Source organism: Ambystoma mexicanum, chromosome 1p (genome assembly GCF_040938575.1).
Source record: "Ambystoma mexicanum isolate Mex_15411 chromosome 1p, UKY_AmexF1_1, whole genome shotgun sequence".
NCBI lineage: Eukaryota > Metazoa > Chordata > Amphibia > Caudata > Ambystomatidae > Ambystoma > Ambystoma mexicanum.
In genome coordinates, this window is record NC_090921.1 from 805,945,767 (window position 1) to 805,973,553 (window position 27,787).

The following is a 27,787-nucleotide window of genomic DNA, read 5'->3' on the forward strand; positions in this document are numbered from 1 at the left end:
ATCAAGTTCAAGACCCTTGCATCATCCACAAGGCTTTCTGGGGCCTGGGACCTCGCTGCATCCAACTTTCTCTCCCTAAATACCTCCCGGTTTGAGCACTTCAGTCCTCTAGCTCCAACCCTTTGCAGGTCCAATGTTTCTCCAAGCAGAAAGGGGGAGGCAGATCTCTATCTTCGGCAGGAGCTTCACTCTGGAATGGCCTCCCTGCCTCCCTCAGACTTGAGCTGGATCCTCTTAAGTTCTGGAAGCAACTCAAGACCCTTCTCCTTTCTTCTTCCTTCCCACTCGCCCTCCTTTGCTAATGTCCCCTCTGTCTGCTGTGACTGGTGTCATGGTCCCTTAGGAGTATTATAGGGCACCAGGCCCCCCCTTGTCCAGTCTACCCCTGCACTCGCCCAACCTAGCAACTACCACTGCTCTTCTGGGCCCCATCCCTGACCAACCTGAGGATTGGTGCCACGCCCAAGTCTGGTCAACCCAAGCATCTCACTGTGTTCCCCCTCCCCCAGCACTTGTCCTCCTGGGCTCCCACTTAGCACTTGCCCATACCTAGGCCCTCCTTCCCTCTGCACCCCCAACCCCACACTTCTTACTGCTATCTTTGGGCGTCATTACCCTGATTCTCTGGTTCTCTACAGAATCAATTATGATAACAGCATTTATCTAAGTATGCTAGACAACCTTACACTACAAAGGATCCTAAACACAGCAGCTAGAATATTACTCAGTCTCAACAGGAGGAAGCATATAACACCAGCATTGCACTGTCTAACAGTCAAACACAAATTCACTCCAAGGCCCTCTGTATCACCCACAAAGTCCTCCAAGGTCAAGAAGCAGAATTATTCTAAAGTAAAATCTAAGATCCAGTAATCGTGTGCTAATAACAACATGGATATGTTGCAGAGAAAGACAGAGAGGCTATGCCTTCTCCATTGTGGTGTTCAAACATTGGAGCACGTTAACATACGAAATCCACACATTACATGACCACTTGCAATTAAGGAACAATCTAAAAAACGGGCTTTTCAGTGCATAATCACTGGACGTTAGCCAACACTCAAACAGCAGAAAGAGCACCTCCCAATCAAACTAACCCCCAGACAAGACACACCCTCAGCAACGCCATACCAGCTCCTGGCTGTCCCTTTCCAAACAAACGTATGGCACTCAGAGAAAGATAATGAAAAATGTCAACCCCTTCAGGCACCACTAAAACTCAAAGAGTACACCTCCCTATTCTTCTTTATATCAAGAACGCTGTACAAAGGTGAAAAATGAACACACTTGTGATCAGACATTGTAAATAGGATCAACCTAATACAAAAAACATCTGTAGAAATTATCCCAATGACTATACTATTCAATGAAAGTCTGAGTCAACAGCAAAACCTTATGCACATCGAGAAGAAAATGGACTTAGGTATCAGAGGTCGATGACAACTTTGAAGAAAGAACTTGAACATTAGCATCTATTGAAAGAGTTACAGCAAGATTCATAAAATAGAAAATGCATATTTCATGACATCTGGGACTATTGTCTTAGGTTTTTGACAATTAGAAACTGATGTTTCTATCAAGCAGTATGAGGGCGATTGCTACACTGCTGGGAAAACATGACCTAATGGACTGTATCTTAAACTTCTGATGGTCCTGTTTAACCAAAATGTATTATTTTTCAAGCTATTTCAAATACTTTTGTTTGCATTTTACAAACTTAAGGCACGATTCATGGAAAAGTGCGCATTGATCCCGCAAACTCACTGAGGCGAGAAACCGCTTTGCGTGTCCCTGCGTGCAGAACATTTTGTGCGCAATCAGCGTATTGATGGAATGCTACCCGCTAAATAACCGTATGTGCAAGTAGTGGCCAGAACGGACCCGACACGCCCCTACGCAAAGCGAATCCAGCCACATACACCCACCTTTGCGGGCTCTCCGGCTGCAAACACATGAACCCTGGAAATACTGCGTGGGGTACCCCGCAATCAAGCCTGCACCCCAGTGACACTGCGTGGTTCCCCCCGTAGCTGTTAGCAGCACCCTGACAACATGCGTTCCATTTTCCGTAACACAGGTAAAACACTTGTCAAACTGCGTGAAAACCCCAGTAAACCATGGCTGCACCCCGCTACACTGCATATGCTCACCCCTTACTGCAAACGGCACCCCAACTGCGTGCACGCACCCTTCAATTCCAGATCGGACCTTACCTTTGTGCAGTGATTCCTTTGAGATTGGGGCTTTGTACGCGCTTATAAGTGACGGTGTGTTTGGGAGCTTTGCATGCTGATTTTCCCGACGAGATGTTGCATGGTCAGATCCATGAATACGCTTGTTGTTGCGTGCTTCTAGCAGTGCACTTTCCCCATGCAGGTCGTTCCTCGGCACGCCCATGTAACGACTTGTTCTTCCTCATTCTGCGCAGAGTATGGGTTATATGCGTGTTCCGCCCCCTATTTAACTCTCTGCGCTGACCCTGCCCACACTCTGCATGGAGTCCCACGCAAGGCGCTCGACTGCTCACAGAGGTGTAGCAGACCTGTGCGAAGACCCCAAAAAGTCCGAAAAGGTCCTGCAAAGTCGATTCCATGAATCGACGGAGATTGGCCCGCAAATTCTTTTTTTTCAGTGCAAAAAAATCCATGAATCAGGCCCTTGGTAAGAAACTTCAAAGCTTTATGAAGGAAAATTGCGTCATCCTATAAGGTTCACTGTAAAATAAAAAAATATGTAAAAAAAATATTTAAAAATGAGATCAAATATATGATGAACATCTCGGCATCAAGTTCAGGAGTTATCCGCTCATGATCCATTAGCAGCAAGTGATTGGGATTTGACGAAGTTCCTGTGTTGACAAATAGGCACCATCTGCCCACCGCAATGAGGTGTGTGAGGAACTAAGCAGGGGTCACATGGACTGATTTTCAAATACACTACTTATCATCGACACTAGTCATATCCGCCGACAGGCAGTGTACTGTTTTTTCTAGCAGCCTTTCCATCACTGATGAGCATAAAGAAAATGTAATAGTACCTGCACCCACTCTCCACAGTGTGGTGATAGACAGAAACCACATTGTCTATGAGCGAGACATTGGCTGACTGCATGGTGACATATGGCGATGTGCCTTTCTGTGTTAATGCTTCTGTATGCCTCTCAGTGCCAGTGAATCCATTAGGCCAAGTAGGCACCGGCCTATGGGCCCCACTCCTTTTAGAGGCTCCGTGACAACGGATCAAAATAATTTGGTGCAGAAAATTTAAAATATTTCAAGAGATACTTTGCGAGAGGGGGCGACATTTCGATTGCCTAGGGGCCTCCACAGGGGGGTTTAATCCAGCACTGATGCCTCGGTTGGCTTGTTAGTGGTGGCAATGATTGCCAGTGGTTTGAATGGCTCCCTCCAAAAAAGGGAACAGCAGAGGATCTGAGTTTGAATCTCGCCTCATCCAATGCCTGTATTTTAATTGACCTTTATTGTATTCGTTTTGGTCTCCCATCCACAAACAGTAATAAAGCAGCTGGACCATATGGCTGGCTAGCGTGAGGCAAAGTGTCCAAATTCAGGAACCCTTGATGACCAAAGCCATCTTTTTAACAAACCATATTCAATGGCCTAGAGATAAAACAAATGATTAACATTAACTTTATTGTATGTTTTTTTTGTTGAAGCAATTGGCATTGAGACTGAATAACAAGCCTGGTGTATATGCGGATCGATCTGTCATAATTCCCTGCTGATGTTCTATTTTTTGATTTGTTAAGGACAACCCATAATGCATTTGGCAGAAATTAACGGTGTGGGTCAAAACAAAAGAATACTAAAGTTAATAATGCGAATGATTAACTGTAATTAACTGCCGTGTTCATTTCACTTATTTTTGGGAGCCATTACTTTCACAGCATGTCAGCAGACTGTTGCCGCTATTTTGTTTTCTTTCATTTGAATAATATAGGGCTACATGTCCCAAAATATATTGAGCAGAGAAAAGAAAGCCAAGGTTGCTTTTGAGTTTGCGGTGACCCAAGGTGACACTAACCCCAGGGTGAGTTGGGGTTACGTGCAGAGGCATAGCCATTATTGTTTAACGAATGGGGCCTTAATATTAAAGAATTGGGCCTATTCCAAAGGAAGCCCACAGAGAAAAGAGGATTTTTCTCTCCCCAGAGATTTTTTTGGTAACATGGTCTATTTTAAGTGGGATCTATGTGATCACTGCGTGCCCCGTAATTTCGAAAATGAAAAGGTTGAATCGGAAAACGGCGGCTCCCAGTGCCGTAGATCACACGTTCCTGCATCTCCCCACCCCCTGCAACCCTTCCAACTATACTGACCTTCTGTCTGCTTACTTACCTTCTCTGAGGTGCCATGACTCGCCTGTCAACCCTGCGACGGATGATTCCTATCCCAAAAGTCGATAATGACCCCCACTGCCCTGACCCCATTTTACTGTATAAGGGGTGCGGGGGACTGCAGCGCAGCATCCACTCCCTTTGTTCGGTGTTATGGGATTCCGGTTTGGTTTTTTTGGCCGAATGCGCAGTAAATGCACTTTCAGTATTTCTTTTTCATAGTGAAGGGGCAATACCTTTTAAGTGCACATTTTAGCTAAGATAAAGAATACAAATTATATGAATTTTTTATGTCAAATAAGAGGAGTGAACAAATATTGAGCTACACAAACCAAATGTCCATAAAACATCCAAATCATAGTTTAAAAATGATATAATCAACATGTTTTTTAACTAGACAATTCCCTCTGTATAGGACTGTCCATTCTGTCCATAGATGGATGAGAAAGAATGAACACCTTATGGATGTCCAAGCTCGCAGGTTTGTGGCAAGGCAACAATACAACAAGGAAAAGCATTCAAGACTATAATAGCAGTGTATTTCTACTTTGTGAATAAACAATAACTCAAATTACAGATAGAGGAAAAACAACAAACATGTACGCTTAAGTGCCTTGCAGAAGCTGAAAGATACAAGGGACATGCATGGACTAATTCCTGGGAGAATGCCTTACATAAGCGAAACGTTTTGAAAGCTTTCCTGAACTTCAGGTGGATCTACTCAAGCCTTAGTTCTAGAGGGAGTGATGCATACAGACATATACATATGCTTTTTCTTTCATACCTGTTTATTTTAGCTCCGAACTCGACATGATGCCACCAAGCCACCTGCACAGCTGCTTTAGTCCGCCGGCTCATTGCTCCACAAAGACAGGAACCAGGAAGTAGCAAGAGCTTCCTGGTTTTGACATGTGCAGTGGAGTTGTAACTCCTTCAAGTCGCTGCTGCTGGCTGACTCAGCATTTATACATTTTTGGCGGGCCTTGCCCACACAGGCCCTATCATGTCTATGCCTCTGGTGACAAGCCAGGCTGCATTAAAGCGTGTGCATTGATATAGACAATGTGCAGTTTATTTCAGGGTGGTACTGAAAGGGGGAGTAGAAGTGACCAGCAACAGTATATAACGGCCTACCAGTGGCACAGAGCGGGTATAGAAGACACAAGTGCCCATTTGACAGCTGCTGTGGCAGCCAATTCATTTTTATGTTATTTATAGTCTTGTTTAAAGCACGGACCTAACTCGAGTACATTGGAGTGCCGTACAGGGTGTGGTTTGCGAGAATTTTGGGTGGCATATTTGAACTGTAGCGCAATTCTGTGAGGTCTGTGCGTTGGTATGTGCATCCATTGCAATTAGTCCTTGGTCAGGTGTTGTTGAAAAAGCCATGTTTTGAGGGATTTACGAAACTGCAGGATTATGGGGGCATTCCGAGCTGGCAACGGGATAGAGTTCCAGAGGATGTGTGCGTGACAAGAGAAGGATTGTTCGCAAGTCCCCTCTTTGTGGACAAATTGTGATTAAAGTAATTTGGTTGCTTTATTGGGCAATCAGCCTGTGCTGCCGCTATGTGGAGCTTAGCCACAAGGTACTCTGGTGTGCTACTCATAACTGTTTTGTAGATGATACATACAATCTTGAACAGTATCCTGGCCTTGAGCGCAAGTCAATGCAGTTTGTGTAGGACAGGGGTGATTCGGTCAAATTTCCTTGCACTTGTAATAAGACGTGCTCTGGCAAGGTGGACTGCTTTTACAGGAGCAAAGTGAGCATCTGTGAGCCCCGTAAGGAGAGCATTTCACCCATTGATACACAAGACCATAAGAGCCTGCACTATGGTGCAGAAGTCCTACAGCGGGATTAAGGGTTTTGATTTTTTGAAGGGTGGAGATTCAGAGCCGGGCTGTTTGAGTCTTCTTGGCTATGTGTTTGAGGTTGCTGTCAATGGTGAAGAGTAAGAATTTGGCTAAGTCCGAGAGTTGTGAATCAAATCCTTCTACACACATCATTGAGCCATTGTTGGACAAGTTGTTTTTTAGCGGGAGGGTTGATGAGAACAAATTCACTTTTGGATGGGTTTAGTTTGAGGTAGGCAGTTGACATCCAGGATTGGATGATGGCTAAGTAATTGCGGATACAAATGATGTTCTGCACGCTATTTACTCTTATGTACAACTGAGTACGATCCACATATTGGTGGATGGCTATATTGTCTCTATATTGTCTATCCAAGTCTCTGCAGTGCAAGGACTGCATTTAAGACATACACCCCTGTAACAAATCCCCATAATTATGAGTTTACTGTCCTGGTGGCAGATGTAACTTAAAATATAAGCCAAAACTGAGTTACAGTATAGTGGATGGTATTTCACATAATTATTACAGCCGGAGCAGTTTGATATCACATATGTGTCAACCCTGTGAGCTTAGCTCAGCTGTGGAAGGGGTATGTGTATTCTCCCAGATAGGCTATCCTTGCTGTAGCCTTGGGGTTTGCCTCTCGTTGTTCCTTTGTGAGAGCAGGTAACATCCTCCCCAGAGAGACAGCCACTCCACAGAAGGCTGTCCTGGGAACAGGGATCAAAGGGCACACCCATTCACAAAAGTGTATCCTCACACCATGGTGCTGCATTCTAAAAGGGCCTTTTATTCTATTGAAAAGAGAATGGGGCGGTGTTAGTGTAGACAGAGGGAGCTCAGTGGGGTTAGTGTAGCTGGAGGAGGTTTCACCATGTTTTTCTCTCTGCCTCTATCTTTCCTTGCTGTCCCCTCCACTTCCTGTAGAACAAGGATTGGACCCCTAAAGCAGGCTAGCTTTAGTCCAATCACCTGGGGGCTTTTGCCTTTAAAACAAACCAGATTCATAGATTCACTCTGGAACAAAAACACGAGGAAGAATTAATTGGACCTCATTTGAGAGAGTTGATCTCTCCAAAGTCCTCTGCCAGTGAGGTAGAATATGAGTATCCAAGGCAGCGGTGGTCTCTGCCCCCTACCCATCGCCACGGACCACTGGGGATTAATATGCTGTTGGGACAAGACCTGCCTATCTGCCAGCCACAATAGTACCTGGGAACTTACTGCATTGAGGGACACCTGCAGTTGTGGGCCTGTCTCCTCTGTGTGTGGGAGCACAAGAACAAGGATTTAACTTATCCTTGAGTCCCTGGCTTGGGGCTCACTGCAACCAAGAGTCAAGGCATCCAGGACCCCTTTGCTTTCTCCATTGAACCAATTCAAACCATGATTCGAGCCAGGTCAACTGCATCGAACCATAGGACCCTCCAGAGCTGCTTTTGGCACTCACCCTCTCTTCGAACTGCTGAACTGTGGATCCAAACCCGTCCTCCACTGCACCATGCTAGCCGAGGGTGGCATTGCCCTGGCTCCAATCTGAGTTTCATCACCTGCTGCCTTCAAACCGCCTCTTTGAACCGCCAGCATCTTTGTTGCTGATCTCATCGAAAGTCAACCAGACCCTGGGGGATCCTTTGAACCGCGACCTTCAAAAGCTGAATCAGAGCTGCTCAACTCAAGCTGTGCATTAAGTCACCTGCCTCATTGCCATCGAACCAACCCTAGTGACCCTCATGATCCGCACTCCTTCGATCATCACCTTTGAACCGCACAAGCTTCTATTAGACTTTTGTTCGACATCCGTTCACACCTAGACCAATGCAAGTGCCGTACTGAAACAGCTGACCTACACGGTTGAACCTGTCCGCCGCTGCACTACGCTAGCTTAGCGCATACTTGCCCCGGGTCGAACTGCTCATTTTTATTGTATCTGTCACCTCCTAGCTAGCCATCAAGAACCGCAGAAGGTATTATTATTAACTGCTAACAGACCCTTTGGTCTACCTTTTGACCCTAGAGACTTGTTAGGTCACCATAATCTCTTTCTGCACCAGAACATATCCTTTTTACAAACATTGCGGTTTTTAATTCCCTTACACCCCTGATTCATGACCCATAGTCTACATTGTTCTATTCATCCTTTGCGTGCCCACTGCTTTCAAGAATAGATAACCGACCTTCGCTGCTTCAGTTTTGATACCAGGCCAGACATCCTCGCCAGGCGCTTCCACGATCTCAGCTTATTCTTCTCTGCCTTTCCTCTTACTTGGGTCCGGGCTTACTAAATTCATGACACCGATGTCCAGCTCCTATACAATGGCGGCTTCACCTGCATTCGATTCACTATGTATAGCCAGCTTCTATGATGACTTAGTCTACTTGCATTTTAGCGTCTTTACAATTATTGAACAGTTAATTTTCTGCAGCACTTCACACACGTAAAATCTTCTTTTCACATATGAATGTGTGCTTGATACTTAACTTCATCATCAGTTTCTGTAAGATTCATGCATTCTCTTCAGCCAGTATTCTTTGGGGCATCACGCTCGTCTCTTGTGATGTCACTAGCTTCTCCTTCTGCTCCTTTTCATATTCCTTCAGGGAGCTCCTCCCTGAGATTGTCATCTCTTCGGGGATACATTCGATAGGGTTTTCTCAGTGGATACCTTCTTTCGAATATTCGCTGCGGTATTGGCACAACTGCTGGTGTCAAGCATGGCACGATCTCAGGCCTCCAACATATAGGAGGTAGGGGGCAGGATGTCCTGCAGAGGCATGCAGCTGCTCCTCTACAGCACGGACCTAGCTCGACAGTAGCGGAGGCTATGCAGAGTGTGGGCTGCTAGCAATGGGATGACGTCTTTTAACAGTAGCCTAGTACTCTGAGGTCTGTGCATTGGTATGTGCGTCCAATGGAATTAGTCCTTGGTTAGGTGTTGTTGAAAGAGCCATCTTTTGAGAGATTTACAAAATTGGAGAATTGTGGGGGCATTCCGATCCGACAGCGGGATCAATTTCCACAGGGTGGGTGCATGACAAGAGACGCATTGTTTGCAGGTCTTCTCTTTGCGGATGAGTTGTGATTCAAGCCGGTTGGTAGATTTGCTGTGCGAGGAGTGTGCGCCACCAGATATGTGGAGTTTAGCTGGCAGGTATTCCGGTGTGCTACTCATGACTGCTTTGTAGATTATACATGCAGTCTTGAACAGTATCCAAGCCTGAAGAGGAAGCCAATGTAATTGGTGCAGGATGGGGGTAATTTTGTCAAATTTCCATGCTCCTGTAATAAGATATGCTGCAGCGTTTTGGACTCCTTTTAGGGGAGCCACGTGAGCAGCTGGGAGCCCTGTCAGGAGAGCATTTCCCCCATTCATGTGCGAGACCACATGGACCTGCACTGCCGTCTGTAAGTACTGTAGCGGCATGAAGGGTTTGATTTTTCGAAGGGTGGAGAGTCTGAGCCAGGCTATGTGGGCCTTTTTGGCTATGTGTTTTTGAAAGGACAGATTGCTTTCAATACTGAAGCCTAACGATTTTGATGAGTTTGAGAGTTGTGGATCAAATCCTTCTAGGCCCATATCATTGCAACATTATTGGACAAGTTGTTTTTTAGCGGGCGGACCAATGAGGACGAATTCAGTCTTCGATGGGTCTAGTTTGAGGTAGGCAGTTGACATTTAGGGCTGGACAATGGCTAGGTAATCGCGGAGATGAATGATGTCCTGCGCGCTATTTACTCTCATGTTCAGCTGAGTATCTTCTGCGTATTCATGGACGGCTACACTGCAAACTGTAAAGGTTCAAAAGGATTGTTGATAGAATGGAGCTTTGGGGGACTCTGCAGGAGACCTCGAGTCAGTTAGAATGCAACCATTTCATCTGGACAGCCTGGCATATGCCTGAGAAGTAGGAGATAAACCAAGTCAGGACAGTGCCAGAGAATCCTATCCTGTCAGCAAGGAGGGAGAGAGGGATGCGGTGGTCAAGCAGATCCAAAGCCATGCCTGTTTTTACTTTCATCCCTGCTGTCATCTATTGGGCTGTGTTGGCATCAAGTGATAAAAGTGAATGCTTGCAACTAATTCCCAAAGGCATTCTTAGTCTTTTGTATTTATAGATATCCTCAAATTTTGAGTTTTATCAAATATAGTTTGTATGGTAACATGTTCCCAACTCAAAACTCACTGGCCCCTGGATTTCGTTGTTCCCCATAAAAAGAAGATGTGTGGTCCCTCTCCTTTCAGTAGCAGTTACCATTTGCATGTTGTTCACAGATATACACACTATGTGAGAGGGAACACATTTTGTATATTCCTTTGCTGTGCGTTGCTTACATCGAAAGCCCTGAATGCATACAAGTATTTCTAAATGCTATGTCCTGCTGCTATGACATCTCTCCAGTGGAAAATGGAAGTCCTACTGCACTATCGGGACCTGAAAGCAGAGTAATAGAGCAATGTCTCTGCATCCTCGGGACTTGGGTGGTGGGGAGGGGTTAATTAGGTCAAAATAGGCTGTCCCAAGGGAGGGTGTCAGGATCAGAGATATTTTCCTTTGCCCTAGGTTGGCAAAGGTTCTCTACTGCCTCCCTTATTCACCTCATGTACTTCTGGGCGATGGGGAAAATGCTGAGGTTGAATGGGACATTTAGGGTTTGTTACAGAGCAAATAATGTATACCTTGGTACCAACATTAATACCGTGGTTCATTGCATCTCAGTGTTCCGAGTGACGTCATAGGCAGCTTAACCTCCATTTGAGTTATCTATCAGCTGGCACGCAGAACCCCTCAGTGAAATGTATTCATATTGTACATTGTTAGCCATTCATCATGTTTGGGAGAGTTCTTTATTCTTTTGTGTTACTTATTTCATGACTTGTCTCCCTTGGAGTGTTTGATAACGGCCGTATACATACAATGTACTAACCTTGAGGGTTAGTTCTGATTATTTATTCAGATATTTGTTAGGTGCGCATATCCCAAAAGCCTCAAGGTCCCTGAACAAAACTGTCATTCAATTTCAGTATTAGGGCCATGCACAGACTCTCAACGATAGGTTTTCAGAGGTAATCAAGTTAATATGGGGGAGGACAGCCGTCATTTGGTAGAAACCCACTGGCGAGCTTACAGCACCGGATTACTAGGATCTTGAGTGAGAGTGTTGGGGTACTTGTACATTTTTGAGGATGGTGGTACTTGTGTCTTTATGTTATCCTGTTTTTGGGGTGATCAGTTGCTGTGCGTTGGTCCAGCCTGCACTTTGCAAGTTAGAATCGTGGCAGTGGTCATGCTGTCCCTCATCCTTCGCAGGTTGATAGATTCAGTATCAATACATTTTGTAATTGCAACACTTGTCATCACAGCGCTTAGAGGCTGGAGGAATCCGCCATGAAGAACCTAATCACTACCATGATGGTAAGACCATTTCCATGGCCCCTCCCCCACTTGATTCTTATATTGAAGTCCCTGCTTGGGTCTAGATGAAGTGCTCCCAAGCAAAATTCCACCCCAATCTGTTAGGGTGGAATTTTAGGGGATAATGCATAGATGTACATTAGGCAAATGTCACAAGAATTGTTTTGAAGCATTGAATGATTAAAACAGCATGACCCTTGTACTTTTTGTAATTCCTATAGAGTATAGGTCTAACTTGAAATGTTCTGTGTATGTTGATGTAACCTCTGTTTTCGTCTGCTCCATCACCTGGGAAGCACTTAGCTGCCCGTCTGCGACGTCTTCACTAAATGTATGTGTAGAATACCCATCACGGTGGAGTAGTCATGCAGTCTCCTCATTATTGGTGAGTAGTGATGTCACTAATACTCTGCACTGTGACAATCCGGTGTAGAGTTGTATATAAATATTTTAGGCTTTCTTGTCTAAGTGAAAACATAAGCAGGTCCACTGTGCACCTGTCTGGCCCACTTATGACGTTGGTCTGGGTCCCTCTGTCTTACACTCAGTCTGGATTTAGCAGACATTTGTGATTGCTTTGCAGTTCTGGACGGGGCAGCTGTTTGTATTCAGTAATGAATGAGTGCACACTTCCTTTGTGTTTTGCGATGGGATTAATATGACGCCATTATTTGCAGGGTTTAGTTTGAGAGTTATCATAGATACCCGCACGTGCCTTGGAGGGGATTCAGTTCATATTTATTTTCTTTCATTTTTCTTTCAAAGGCATAGCATACCGGCTATTAAAGGTTGGCAAACATTTTAATCGGCCTCCACATAAAAATGGCAGCCATCTCTAGAAAATACCAGCCAGGTGGCAGCCTGAGCTCTATTATGTCACTCGCTAGTACTTAATCTGGGTCTATGCTGGACCTCAGCTGGGTGGCTTGGCACATACCCTGAGTCTCTACCCTTCAAGACTGTTCTTTTCTCGTTCCATGTGGGTCTTATCCTGGGACCCCTTTCCAGGTGCAAACTTACTTCATAATTGTCTGGATTAATTGTGGAGACTGCACACAGTGTTTGAATAATCACCAGATGCATGCTTTGTGGTCAGAGTAGATGCTTCGGAATGACACAAAACCACGAATAGTATAACAGAAGTGGTTCCTTACTATACCAGGCACAGGGAAACTGGTTGCCCGAAGTAAATACGACTGTAGGAAACACCGGGTGAGTTCTATCAGTGCTCTGGACTCGGAGCTGTAGAATATCCTGGACACGGAGCAAAGGGGCCTCCTAGAAATCACCATTCCAAAGAGCCTTGAGATCAAACCTCTACGCAAAGTCTTTCCCCATAAATCACCATCAATTCTTTGTAGCACTCCATTTTTAGTAAATTTGGCAGGGTCCCTAAAATAAACTCCTTTCCATTGAACCTCACAATACTCCTGTCTGCAGTCCTGGCGAGGCAGATCACCCCACTATCTTTCTGCATGATCACCATCATGATGGGAGGACTTGGATGGGAGTTCTGAAGTCACTGCTCATTAAGCTTGTCCCGGGAGGATAGTTCAGCGGCAACGTGCTCGCCCTGGAAACAAGACACGAAGCAACACAGGTTCGATCCCCGGTCCACGCTTAGAAACCTCTGCGTATTAAGCGCATTATAAATTATGCAATTAAGACATATTCCTGTAACAGTGCCCCAATGCCCCCGGGCTGTGTGAGTGCTTTAAAAATGCAAATAAATAAATAAATAAAATAAATAAGTGCAGCCGGAGAGGCACAAAACATTTAAATAGATAAATGAAAATGTCTTTATGCCGTTCTACTATATCGGAAAATGGGAGAAACCAAATTGAAGAAATTGAAGAAAATATAAAGCACCCAGTCAAGATACGGAATTTAGTAGAATACATTTGAGGGCGGTGTTCATCACTTATGACTGTGGTTGAAGCCTCTGCAGTAGTGGCTGGGTCGCCTGCTTGTGAGAGGACTGGAATAGGAAGGGTCGTGTCTCTGCTGATGCCTTGCCAGGTAGAGGTTTGTGAACGAGAAATTATTTTTTTTATTTTTCCCCCATGTAGATGACTCATTTACCTTTGGTGTATATATAAGCAGTGCTTAATTTTTAAGAAAATAAGTGCCAGGGACCAAACATTTTCTTGGATGGGGGAGTGGAAACTCCCCGTCCACTGTTAACACAACCCACTGTTGCTCCATACAGTGTCACGCGTCTGCTCCATACGGTGTCAACATATTTGGGGTTGACGTTCAAACTCCCACTGGTTCATTGAGGGTGAAATCCACATGGCATGTTAGTTATGTCTTGAAATAAAAGAAATGTTTAAGTGTTTCTTTAAAACACATCATCGTTAACATTTTGATCTAATCCCATCGGTGTCAAGTGGAGCATGTTAACCATCGAACCACATGAAAAAAGAGCAAACGTTTTCCCCCTATGGAAAATTGATGGACGAATGCAGGCAAAATCATAACAGGACTGACGCGTTGCCTGTCAAACACAGCAGCAAGATCGTGAAGCATAGGTTGCCACTCATGCCTGGCCCTCCTGTTCCACATGGGTCTTTTCACTGACTTTGTCCCTGTGTTGGGGCTGTTCCCTGGTGACTGTCCTGTTGTTGCCAACACACCCTGCTGGTTATTACACTAGAGAAAGTGCCGCAATGGCATGCAACTGAGTAGAGCAGTGGGTGGACATGGCCAGCATCCGTGCCCAGGATTGTAACCTTGTGTCTCATTGTTTTTCATGAAAATACATGAATAGTCCTGCCCTGCCAACCTGGGTCATCAGGTTTGTGAAGAACAATGAGCCAGCCCAGCATGCAGAGACCCTGGCCAGGGCACACTGTTGTTGGTTATGTGGCTATGACTGACTGTGAGATAAAGTAGTAAAGTTGCCAAAACACCACAACAAAATCAGGCTGGGCTAAAAAATAAGTGTCAGGGACGGCTCAGAAATAAGTGTCGGGCCGAGCCCTGGCAAGCCCCCCCCGCCCTCCCCCACCGCTCCCCCACTAATTAAGCAGTGCATATAAGTCTGGTTGTTATTATATTCGAATATGCAATGGTAATGTGGTAGATGTGTAATGTGGGACTGGAGCAGAGCAAGAGGATGGTCAAAGTAAGTGTGAGGTTTAAATTGCTGCATGCTTGCAGTCACAGGGTAGTGCTGTCATATTACATTGGCATGTTTATGACAGTGTCTAAACAGCTTCTAATTGATCCCAAATGTGATTTTATATCATAGAGACATTAATTTAGTCAATTTAACACAAGCAATGAAATTATACTCAAAATGTTCGTTTTGCTGCAATTCTGCTTAATTTAAATAACAATCCACACATTGACACATTACAATGGTACATTACAAGACTGCAGCACTGGTTTTCTTTTTTAAATGAGTTATTTAGAATATATCTCTTATGCATTCACATGTTGTGGTCTATGTCCCTCCAAGTTCAGTGTAATTTATCGGAGTGAAAAAAGTGCAGTCTTGTAGTCGTCATTTCTTTGCAAAGTGTCTTACCTCCCACAATGAGCGTGACGTCACTGGAGAAATGCAGCTTCATGTTTATTGCGTAAGCGCAGTAATACACGCCTGCCTCGCGCTGCTGGACATTGTGGATTTGCAGTGTCGTGCTGCACGGTCCATAACTGCAATTATATTTAATAGCAGCACCGTCACCGCCGCAGGACTTAATAAGTGTGACTTCTTCCTCGATTCCTCTCCAGAACCAACGCACAGAACGTCTTCTAGCGCAGCTTACCTCGGATAACAAACAGGAGATCTTGGCTGTTTCATTGATGCTGACGGTGAGGGGCTGCTCCGTCTGATGCAGGTGCAGCTGCACCCCCAGCACTGCAATGGTTAAAAATACAAAGTTAATGCTGCTCCCAAAGTATCACTCCAGGGCCACGCCCGCTCTGGAATCCATGAAGAACTCGGGCGCTGCCCTGGGAGGGCAAACCTGGGGATGAAGTGTGGCATCGGTTTGCCTGCATCTCACTGTATCGTTCATTATTCCTGGGGCTTCTCATAATACATTCCTCCAAGTTGCATTTTAACATGAAATACCCTATCGTATTTAACTGTCGCCTCAGCATGTGCACACTAATGAATAATAATGTGTTTACAGAAGTTATAAAACATGCATTTTAATATGAAAGACGTAGCAGCTCACACCTTCAAGATTTCTCCAAAGCGCATCCCCGCGTTTCCCCGGCTGACTGTCTTGGTATTGGTGTAAAAAGTGTTACCTTTGCAGAAGAGGATGAAATATCCGATGAGCATCTCGGCTCTGAAGCAAGTGGAGGTGTCTGCGCGCGCTCCTTCAGCAGCAAGTGACGGGGAAGCCGAGGAAGGCCCTGTGCTGTTCCTTAGGCCCCACCCACGAAGGGCAAAGAGGGGTGTGTAACATCGAATGGTGGTCACATGGTCTGTTCATGAAATGATTTCCACCAGTGAGGCACAGTCTCATCTATGTTTATAGTCGGCAAAAATCAGAAACTAGTGGCGCAGTCAGCTAATGCCAGTCAGAAAAGTGAAATAAGGTTGACTCATGTACTGTGTGCCGCAAAATTGCACATTATCACCATGGCCCTCTTCCTTGTCCCAGAGTGCTTACTCTATGAAGGCCATCCAACTTCTGGCAGAACCAAGTCCCCACATCTCTTTTCTTTAACTTCTGCGGCTGTCACCAGGGGTAAATAATGCCTAGCTTGCCCATAATCCTCTTGTTTTTCTTCTGTCCTTCCAGGCAAGACATTCCGAGGAGGCCTGCAGGGCTGGCCTACTTTTTTCCCCATTTTCCGTCACTGTTGGGCTTTGAGGGATCAGTATCTACACTCAGTAAAATGTTCAGATGGATCATCTCCTGTCCCCGTTGGGCTCAGACCACCAATGAGTGCACAGTGGGCTGAGTGAGGACCTGCACCCAACAGTAGGACATCGTGGGGTACAATTGGAGAAGCCATAATCGTCCATCGTGCATCTCCTGATGCTATGAGGTGGGTAGGAGAGATATCAGTGAATAGAGAAGAAAAGCATCTTGTCCTGCAATCCAGGTGCCACTTTTCCTTCACATCCTACACCCTCCAACGTGCAGGAATGATGTCAGGTCCAGGGTATGGGATACGCGACTGTTTCTTGGCCCAGTTGTGTTTAATGATCTTGTATTATTGGCAAGCAACATCCCCTTGTTTTTGTTGTGTAATGATATGAACTTGTTCAGGCACAGAACAAGGATGCCGAATCTGTTAATATTTTATTTTATTTTATTTGAATTTATGCTTAGCGCTGGTCCTACCCAAATGGCCTCTGGGTGCCTTACCAGGTTCAAACGTGAAAAGGGTGAGAGGTGAAGCAGAAGTTACAGAATTTTTTCAGGACAGGATAGAAAGATTTATACAAGTGGCAGCAGGGGAGTCGAAGGGGTGATGTTAAGGTGTTGGGGAAACAGGCATGTTTTGCAGCTCTTTCTGAAAGTGGTGATGGATGGTTCGGTGCGGATTTGAAGACACAGGGTGTTTCATGCCCTTGGTGCCCAGCGGGTAAATGCTTGCATCTGTGTGCATGTTAGTTTGCAGAGTGCAATGTGTGGGAGATGGTGGATTGCTGCTTGTCTAGTGTTTGTGTGGGTGATGGGTTTGAGTTTGTCATGAATGTAAGTTGGTTTGTGATGGATGGCTTTGAAAATAAGAGTCCTTTGAAAGCAATTCTTTGGGCTATGGGGAGCAAGTGGAGCTGGGCAGGAGCCAGGGTGATGTGTGAATGTTTTGGAAGGTTTAGGATGAGTCTGGCTGCTGTGTTTCGTATGGCTTGAAGGTGGGCAAAGGTGCTGCTCAGGAGTCTGGTGAGGAGAGAATTCCCATAGTCCAGCTTGGACAGAACCAGTGCTTGGACCAGTAAAGGACGGTGCCTGAGAGTTTCGTCCTGTGAGATAGGATGTTGAGTAGAATCTGTGATCTATGGTGTCGAAGGCTGCAGAGAGGTCGAGGAGCATGAGGTGTGATGTGTGTCCTTTGTCAGTAATGTTGTGAAGGTCATCAAGGATGAGGAGTGTGGCAGTCTCAATGATGTATCCAGGTCGAAATCTCGATTGGAAGGGGTTGTTTGTGGTGATGTGTTGTTGCAGTTGGGTATTGACGAAGCATTCCATGATATGGCAGGATAGTGATGGGGTGGTCATTTTCAGGGAGTGTGGGGTCGAGAAATGTTTTTTGAGGAGGGCTGAGATTTGTCCAGTTTTGAGAGCAGAGGGAGAGTACCACATAAGAGACATGAGTTGTTGACGATGAGCCAGTAGGGAGCTAGGGTGGTGATGCAAGCGGATGTGGCTTGAGGTGGGTATGCATCATCCAAGAAGTGTGCAGGTTTTATTTTGGTTGTAAGGATGATGATGGTGTCTGTGTCAATGAGGTGGAAGGTGGCCCATGTGTCAGAATGTTTGGGAGCAGGGAGTGCTTGCCTGATGTGTATTTTGGAGTTGAAGTAGTCCATGAGGAATTTGCATTATTCAGTGGATGGGGTCTGAAGGTTTAGATGGTGGTTTAGAGTGAAATTTGACAATGTTGAATATGTTCTGTGTTTGGTTGTGGTGGAGTGGAGTTCTTGGAGGCAATGGTTGGATTTGGCTTTGTCTATGCCCATTTGTACCAGTTACAGTAGACTATGAGTGATGCTCTGGTGGTGTGGCATGGGTTCTTTTGCCAGACTCTTTCAGATGTCTGACTTCCTGCTTGATAGAGAGGAGGGAGCTGCTGAACCTTGGTTTACCATGGTGGCTGCAGGGCTTTTGTGATTTGAGGGGGCAATTGTGTTGATTGCCTGTGTGATTATGGTGCTGTAGTTGTTGAGGAGAGTGGGGGGATGTGCATGTGGGGAAGAGGGGAGTGGTAATATTGGTGCTACGGCTTCATCTGTAATGTGTTTCCTTTGTCTGTCTTATGGGCGAGGGGGTTGTGTGGCAGGTGGGTGATCTTGTGTGGTAGAGTGAGCATGAAGGGGATAGCAAAGTGGCCTGACCACAAAACCCAGATTTGATTTTCCACTGGGACATGATTTTTGCTTGAAATCAAAATGCCCACAGTGTTACCAGCTCTGTGTGTGTGTGTCTGTCTGTTGGGGGAGGGGGTGATATGTTGTGTGAGATCATAGAGTGAGTAGTGTGACGATAGTCTATAGTATGGGGTTGCTGTCTGGATGGGAAGAACCAGAGTTGAAATCTCCATGGTAGATGCGTACAGTAAATCATTATAGGCAGTAGGATCCCACCTTAAAGGGCCCATCAACAGTGCATTTCAGTGCATTTTAAGACAGTCTTTCGGGGAGCAAGTGTCTACATGTGATTGGTCTGTGGCACGTATCTGCTTTGCTTGTTTTCGGAATGCCTGGGCAGTTGTATGATATGCTCAAGGACAATGCGATTAATCCACATGCCATTCTGCTTCTTGCTTTGTTAGGAGTAGTGCAGTGCTACCTTACTCTCTTCCACCTGGGAGGCGGGGAGATTGAATAACTGCACATGACCACAGGTGAGATGGGACAGATAATTTTGTGTTTTACCCCAACACATGGTGTTACAGCACATGACAAAACTGCACTTCCCCGTTCCATGATGTACTCTTGTCTTTGGGTCTTGGATGTAGCAGGAGATATATAACTTCTACTCTTCCTCATCATAGTGCCTATGGCGCACCTCATCCAGCCTCTTTCCTGGTGTATTGGGTAAGGCAAGAAGGTACATACCTATAATAGGAAGGGGGAATTAAAAGGGGAAAAAGGATTTTAAAGAATCGGTTATGTCGTAAGGCAGATGGCCTGCATAGATTAAGAACTGTAACAAGGAAGGGTAGCGGTAAGAGTAATGAATGTAGCCAGAAAGTAATCCAATAATTTCTCTCCCTCTCTCTCTCTTACACACAGACACACATCCCACACACTCAATCATTACTATTTGTTAGGGAGAATTCTCATAAATGTGCTAATTCCCTTCACCTTAGAGACCCTCAGCAACTTTGCTGGATTTTGAGGACTTGATATTTTTACCTGGAGAGAGTGTGAGCCTTTTTTTCCCACTCTTTCATGTATTTTGATGGGTGTTTTTCACCTGTGTTCTTTGATTATGGAGTGTTAGATAACTCCATAGGCATTATGTTTTCAGGTGTGTTACACAGCACCCTCAGTGCAGTGACACAGGGATGTCTTTTTGACTTCCCAAAGGTTTAGATACCTTTTCTCTGGTATAAACTACTGTTTCCCAGGGGATGTAAAGTGAAATTGACTTTACTAGTCTTTCCAAATTCCTAGACTCAGCACAGACCATCTTACAATGGAGTCCCGGAGGGGTTACATATTATCCCCTGTGTCTAAATACTCATGTAGCAGTTGAATGGTACCCTTTCCTATTGAAAAGGCTGGTGGCAGTGGTTTTACAACAAACTACCATGATTTTTCCCGACCGCGAACACCGGTAGCTAAAAATCACGGGAGCCATGTTTTTCAAGATGGCGCCTTAAGCCCCTTTGTTTAAACAGGTCCCGGTCTTCTTTTTTCACCGTTTCTATTTGGAAAGGTCCTTCTAGTGTTTGACTCTGCGCGCTAAACCACGTTTGGTCCGTTTGTTCGTGCCTTTGGCGGGCTTCAGGACTGAAGACCGCCTCTGGCGTCTGAGTGTCTGGGGCAGGCAGGAAGTGAGGGAGGCGCCAAAGCTCACTGTGCTTAGTCCCCTAGGATACCCAAATGCACTCTAGCCTGATTGGCTTGCTGACTGTCCGGCAAGGACAGCCACCCTGCTGGGTGAGTGACAGCTAGGCTGGAATGAAAGGGAGAAAACTGTTTAAAAGGCGAGTCTCTTGGACTGGAAAGCAGAGTCGACCACTTGAACGAAAGAACCGAAGAAGAGCTGGAAGAGGACGGGTGCTGCAACTCCTGGACCGTTGGTTTGCCCGGTGAGGCCCTGCTGCTGGTCCGAATTGCCAAGTTCATCTCGACAGAGAAGCACCTTCAAGGACGACTTCTTCCTTTGAGTTGGTGGGACCAATCAACTCATAAGCCACCTGGATACCATTCTCAAGGCTGTTTAGGATTAAACATGGAGAGGGATACCAGCTTGTGTGCTTGAATCTACAGCTACTGGAACTGAAGTGACTCCATCTTGTTTGCTTTTTCGGCAATCCTGTGCAGTGCAGGAGTCCCCCGACGTCCTCCCTCTTGTCTCCACGACTGAAGCTCAGGAACAGTGAGATCTGCAGGACCTGCCAGGAACCAACGTCGTCAGCTGCATTTTGTTCTTCATACTAAGGTACTGTGCCAACCCGATTGAGAGAACGCCACTCTCGCGGTGAAAGTTCATGAAACTTTCCCAATTTACAGGCCTAATCAGCTTGTGAACCGACATATGATTCTTTTTCGCCTAAACTACTTCTGAGAACTTTTGCAAAGACTTTACCGTTTGATAACAGAACTGCTCATTCCTATCCAGAACACTAACCCATTGACTTTGGCCTGGCCTATTGACTAGAATTGAACTCCTCTGGTGAACTGAAATTATTTTCACTGTCTAACAAGTATATGTGATCTGTTCTATTTACCTTCCGCCTTTTGCTCACTTCTAAGTAACTGAACTGCCAATTGGCTCCTATTTCAGGGAATCTCAAACTGTCTCAAAATCTTAGAGTTCTGTATTGAAGTGTATTGGTATATAATATTAAGTTGTCTTCTGCTAGTGAAATGTTTTCTAAATGATTGTGTAATAAATTAATAAGTGTTTTACCAAGAAACCTTGAGTATAAGTGTTTACTTCAACCACTGTGATTGAAAGTCCTCTGTGTAACTACTTGTACTGCTCACATTCACTCTTGAGATAAGCCTTGCTGCTCAGCTCGCTACCAAAAACTGTGTGGTACAGACTTATACCAAAGATTGGTTTGGCTAACACCTGTAGTCCTAATTGTGTGTAGTGGTCGCAGAGGGTACTGCATGCAATTCTGCCTAACACTGGTGTACAGCGGTGGGGATAAAGTATAGTTATTACATTGGGAGTGCTGCTCTCACTTTTGTTCAAATAACCTGCACAAGGCTAATCACCACTAGAGAAGCAATTCTTTTATAATGCCAAATATGGATAACTTCAAGCAGGAAGCCCTGATCATTCTTACAGTAGATCAACTGAAGGATATGTGTAAAGTCAGGTATCTATCTGTTAAAGGCAAGAAAAATTAATTGATTAAGAAATTGTTGAATCATCAAAACTGGGAGGTAGAGCTATAACCCCTACCCCCTCAGCAAATGTGGATAATGTTGATGAGGATGATAATGATTCAGAGTCAAGCTCAAATGTTATTGATGAGTTAGAGGAGTCAGAGGAGTCTCAGGATGTGAGCCCCACTGCACCTTCACTAGCTTTAGGTTCCTCAAGCTATAACCACAGGGACCCTACCAGGTCCAGTACTGAGTGCAGAATTTGTCTCTCTTGAAAAAATTAGACTTGAGTTAGAGTTCAAAATAATTCAAATGCAAACTAATAGTAAACCTCAAGAACTCAGGCTCAGAGAAATGGAATTGAATCATGAACTAGAAATGAAGAAATTGTCTCTTGAAAATGGTTGTCTCCCAATGTCATCTAGGTCTTTGCATGCTTAAAGAAGCTGTGAGTATGTATGAGGTGAGACTTGATATTTTAGATTGGTTGACTGCTTTTGAATATAACTATGGAATTCAGGGTTTCACAGGGAATCAGCTGATTCCTTGGCTTTTGTCTAGGCTCCCCCAGGTTGCAACTGATGCTGTAATGGAGGTGGGAGAACTTGAAAGATTGTAGTATGAAAATGTGAAGCTAGCTTTGATAGGACCCTAAAAAAGCATGATGGTACCCCTTGGGCTACATGGGTGTTTGAAAAGCGTAGATGGTTGGGTAAAGGGTTACAGAGTTAACACCTTTGAAGGAATGAGAAATCTATTTTTGTTAGAATCTATTTTTGATGCCTGCTCTCCTGAACTGAGACAGCACTTGGCTGACTCTAAGGAAATTGATCCAAAGAAGTTAGCAAAGGCTGCTGACTTGTGGGTTGCCAACAGGGCTACTCACAAGGATTCTGGGGCAACTCAGAAGAAGGATGATGGGAAGCAGCATAAGAAAGATTGCAAAGAGAATTCTAATACCTCCAATCAAAAAGAGGGCCCCAAACATAAGAAGGGTATGCCACAAGGGAAACCAAATCACGCTAGTGAAACCTCTGGTGCCAAACCAGAAGGAGGTCAGCAGAGACCCCCATTTGTCAAAACATTTGGAAAATGTTATGCTTGTGGGTCTACTGACCATGTGAAAGGGGATCCCAGGTGCAAGGGTAAACCTTCAGGGATCCACACTGTCTCCTTAGCCTTCTCCCCAGAGGAAGAAGTACATGTGACAAGTGGTAACCTTCAAGTACTGCCTGGCGACCCCATTGGAGTCTCTGCCAGTGTTTCTTTAGTGTCAATGGGTCTGTGGGAACAGCAGAATTTAGATGTCTATAATTCTATTCCAGATAACACAAAAGAATATTATAAGGACAGTGTACTTGTAAATGGTCAGGAGACACCTGCCATTAGAGACACTGGGGGCAGAATTACTGTTGTGGATTTATCTTTTTTCAAGGCTGAGGATGTTGTAGGGCACCCAAAAGTCTCACTAAGCTTGCTGGAGGCCCTGTCCAAATGCTTCCTAGACTACCAGCTCTCATTCAGTGCAACAACATGACTGCCAAGATACCTGTAAGTGTACATAGTAAGGTACATGGGAGAGTCCTGTTGGGGAATGACTTAAAAACTCTTGGAGTTTTATCAAGCACCCCCAAGCCTCCAAGCAAAATGAAACAGGAGCAGACAGGGAGGGCCAGGGAGAGTACCTTAGATGGCTCTCCAGAGGATGTTACAGAAGAATCTATAACACCTAGCCCACAGGAACTACTAACTGCTATTTCCAGGAAGAATGAGACAAGGGGAAACCCAAAGTCCCAAGGAAAAAGCCAGAAAGCACTCATGTGCTACGAAGAAGGACATCCCAGAGAGGATTGTCCAAAGTCACACCTGTGACTACTCCACCAGCAGATGCTGAGTGTGGGGAACAACCAGGAAAGGTTGAATCAGCTGCTGAAGATTCAGAGCTGGAAGAAGACCTTACCCCTGTTGGAGATTTGGATCCCAAAGACCATCCTGAGCTGCAGTCTTTACTGGCAGAAGGTGGCCCGTGTAGGGCAGACTTCAGCAGAGGCCAAAGGGAGTGTCCTACTCTTAAAGTCTTCGCCAACAGGCAGCTTCCAAGTTGGACGGGCAAGAGCCAGGGAAGCATAGGCTGTACTGGGAAGATGGCATCTTCTACAGCGAACAAACTGAGTCTATCCCAGGGGACTACAGAAGACTTGTAGTGCCTCTAGAGACAAGACACCAGTTCCCACAGTTAGCCCATGAGATTCCTTTGGCTGGTCACTTGAGCTTCAAGAAGACCAAGGAAAGGCTTTCTCTATATTTCTACTGGCCTAAATTGGGGTCTGATGTAGATAAATTCTGTAGGAGCTGTCACACTTGTCAGACACCTGGCAAGAGTGGAGCCAATAATGTGGCACCTTTAGTGCCTCTCCCAGTGGTGGGAGTCCCTTTTGAGAGGGCAGGAATCGACATTGTTGGTCCCTTAGACCCTCCAACCTCTTCAGGCAATCAATTTGTATTGGCTGTAGTAGCCCATGTTACTAGGTATCCTGAAGCCATACCTATGAGGACTGTTACAGCTCAGGCTGTTGCTAAGGGCCTACTTGGCATGTTTCCTAAAGAGGTCATCACTGACATGGGATCAAACTGTATGTCCCACTACATGCAGGCCATCTGGAAAAACTGTGGAGTAACTTACAAGTTCTCAACTGCCTACCATCGACAGACAAATGTATTGGTAAAGAGGTTTAACAGTACTATGAAGAGCATGATAGGTGCTTTAGAGGAACCCCTTAGAAGAAAGTGGGAACTTCTACTGCCATGCCTTCTATCTGCTTATAGAGAAGTCCCTCAGTAGGGAGTTGGATTTAGTCACTTTCAGCTTCTCTATGGTCATCCAGTTAGAGGTCCATTGGCCCTAATTAAGGAGGGGTTGGAGAGTGCTCCTTCTTCCAAGTCAGTAGAGTCACTGGGCCTCATTATGACCCGGGCGGTAAGTACCGGTCATTACCGGCATGGCGCAATTACCGTGTCCGTGCTGGCAATAGACCACTAAAAGCGGCCCATTATGAGTTCTCGGGCACAAGCTTTGCGCCATGCCAGTAATTACCTCAACGCCATGTCGTAAAAGTCCGAAAAATCCCCCTTTCCGGCACCGTCTGTAGTGGAAATAGCTCCTCTGGCATCCAAGCCATCAGCATTAGTGGTGACCACTAATAGCGGTCACCTCTAATAGCGGTAACCGCTATTAGCGGTGACCGTAAATACGCAGAACCGGATGTAGCGTCATCGCACAGGAACGGGAAAGAGCACGGCTGCCATCTTTAAAAACACAACCCATTGTCATCCACCACAACCAGGAGCCATCTGACCCCCAGAACTCCAACACACCTCCATCACTACCTGTTGGAATTTACGATGCCAAAAGCAGTGAAAAAAACGGGATATCACCTGCGCAAGGACCGCTTCTCCAGAGAGAAGCTCACCATGTTAGCGGAGACACTGCAGGAACATGCAGATGTGGTGTTCTCAAACGACATATAACCCGTCCAGCACTGCAGCACAAAAAGCAGATTTGGGCAGAGGTCGCCCAGAGAGTCAGTGCCGTTGGCACCACACCACGCACACCCAAACGATGCCGTAAGCGCTGGGATGACCTACGTCTACGTGTGCGGAGCATACTCTCCACCAACCGCAACTTTGGGATGGCGATAGGCGGAGGTGCAGAGTCCCCCATAAAACTACAACCATGGGAGGAGATATGCGCCACCACCAGAGACATAAGTACAAGACTGCCTACAGGCAGTGCAGAGCATCACCTTGTTCACATGCATAATGCACCCCATATGTGTTGCAACCCAGACGCCTCCATGCATCACCCACCCAAGAGTGAGGCAACCCGTATGTCACTCCCCCCAATGTCAAACATCTACCATTCCATATCAATGCAGCCACCCCAATGCATGCCCGATGCCCGTAGACCCATCACTAACCCTCTCCCTCCTTTGGTCCCCCACAGGCACACATTCTGACAGCGGTGATGAGGACTCCAGGGAGAAAGATGCCACACCACATAAGAAGGCCAGGGCCGAGGAGGGAGAACACCGCCCCTCAACCTCAAGGGGCAGAGGCCAACCTGCACCACCTCGGAAGGCCATGAAAACCATAGAGGCCACAGCACCAATGTGCACCACGGCCCCCACAAAAACCCCAACACCAGCCACCATCACCCAGGAGGCACTGGCAGAGGGCAGACCATCGGCTGCCAGCAGCACAGTCGGTGAGACAGCTGCCACAGCAGCCATATCGGACGATGAGGGTGACGTACAGCTGCATGGCGCAACACCCGCCACAGGCCCCCTGCACTCACCCCAACTATCCCCATGCAGGGTGGTGGAGGGCAGCATGCATGGGCTGTCACCTGGAGATTCATAGCCCCACGCCAACTGTGCCTGATGGCCAAATCATGGTGGAAACGCCTCACACTTTCACCCCAGTGACAACCACCCAAGAGGGGATCATGGCTATACAGAGGCGCCAGGAGGAACTCACAGGGCTGTTGACACAGCATATTACCGAATGTACCCAAGCAAGGGATGACATCAGGGATTGTGCTTCAACCATAAAATCAGCCATCGAGTCTAGCTCAAAGGACCTTTGCGCGGAACTTGCAGCAGTGCGCCATGTCCTCTCGGAAATGGTGCCAGCAATGCGGGACATGCATCCACCACAGTTGCCATGACAATCTGGACCATCATCAAATGCCAGCTCTACTAGGACCAGCCCTGTGCGTCGGACTGGCAGGAACCTGCGCAGATTGGACAGGGGGGCACCTGGTGCTGGAAGAGGGGGAGGGCAGTAGGCACAGCCATGCATACTGGTGCCATGTGGACTACTGGTGCGCGCTACTGCACACCATGTGTTGGGAAGTCAAGGGGGGAGAGGGTGTGTGGGGGAGTTGGGGGGTAGGGGGGAGAGGGTGTGTGGGGTAGTTGAGGGGGGAGGGGTAGAGGGGAGAGGGTGTGTGGGGGTGTTGAGGGGGGAGGGGGGAGAGGGTGTATGGGGGAGTTGAGGGGGGGGGAGAGGGTGTGTGGGGTGGAGGGCTTGTTCACGTTGGTATGGTTCTTTAATACACATTTTGGTGACTCATGATTCACATGTGTGGACAATGCTTATTGCGTATGTGTGCTTTATTGGTGAATAGTCTACAGTGTCCATATCCCTGACACACCCAGTGCCCCGAGTGCCACATCCATGTCACACTCCACGTCCATGTGTACTAGAAAGATTGGTTGATCAGAGTCTGACGCACGGCACGTCCCTCCTGTGCATCGTTGCCTCCCTGAGGTGCTTCCCCATCCCCACCCTCCTCATCCTCATCGTCAGGTGGTTGCAGTTCTGCATCAGGGGGCAGGGGCACATTCCATCTGATGCACATATTGTGCAGTATGACACATGCCATGACGATCTTGGCCACCTTCTCATGGCGGTACAGGAGTGCCCCGACAGACCTGCTGAGGCAGTGAACCCGTGCCTTCAAGAGGCTAAATGTCCGCTCAATCACCACACAGGTACGTGTATGTGCACGATTGTAGTCCTCCTCGTGCCTGTTCTGTGGGTTCCGGACTGGGGTAAGGACCCACCTCTTCAAGGGATAGCCTGCATCACCTGCATGTGGGCAACAATGCATGAGTGTAAGTCATCACATCATATGTGACCTTGATCAATGACACCATAGCATGCATTGGTTTCCTGATTGCAACCACATTCCCATGCATGAATGGAGACACACGATGTGACTGCTATTGTTATTGTTATTGTTATTTTGCATTTGTATAGCGCCTTATATACCATTGGTATGGTCTGAAGGCGCTGGTAGGTTGAACGCCCTTGGGAACCGAAGTTCGGGTCAGTGGAAGGATTTAGAGAGAGTCCAAAGGTGCGTGTGCGCACCGGTATGTGTGCAG

The 27,787-nt window shown here is 46.2% G+C and overlaps 1 protein-coding gene across 1 annotated transcript in view; it reads right to left on the minus strand.

The window, feature by feature from the left end:
- Positions 1–15,959, minus strand: part of LOC138581126 (uncharacterized) — a 250,266-nt gene extending 234,307 nt beyond the window's left edge. Inside the window, exons 1-2 of the mRNA XM_069652229.1 lie at positions 15,893–15,959; positions 15,162–15,494 (exon numbers count right to left, since the gene is read on the minus strand). Coding sequence (XP_069508330.1) covers positions 15,162–15,494; positions 15,893–15,926 — 367 coding nt within the window. The 5' untranslated portion in view covers positions 15,927–15,959. The remainder of the gene's footprint in view (positions 1–15,161; positions 15,495–15,892) is intronic.
- Between the last annotated feature and the right edge of the window lie 11,828 nt (positions 15,960–27,787).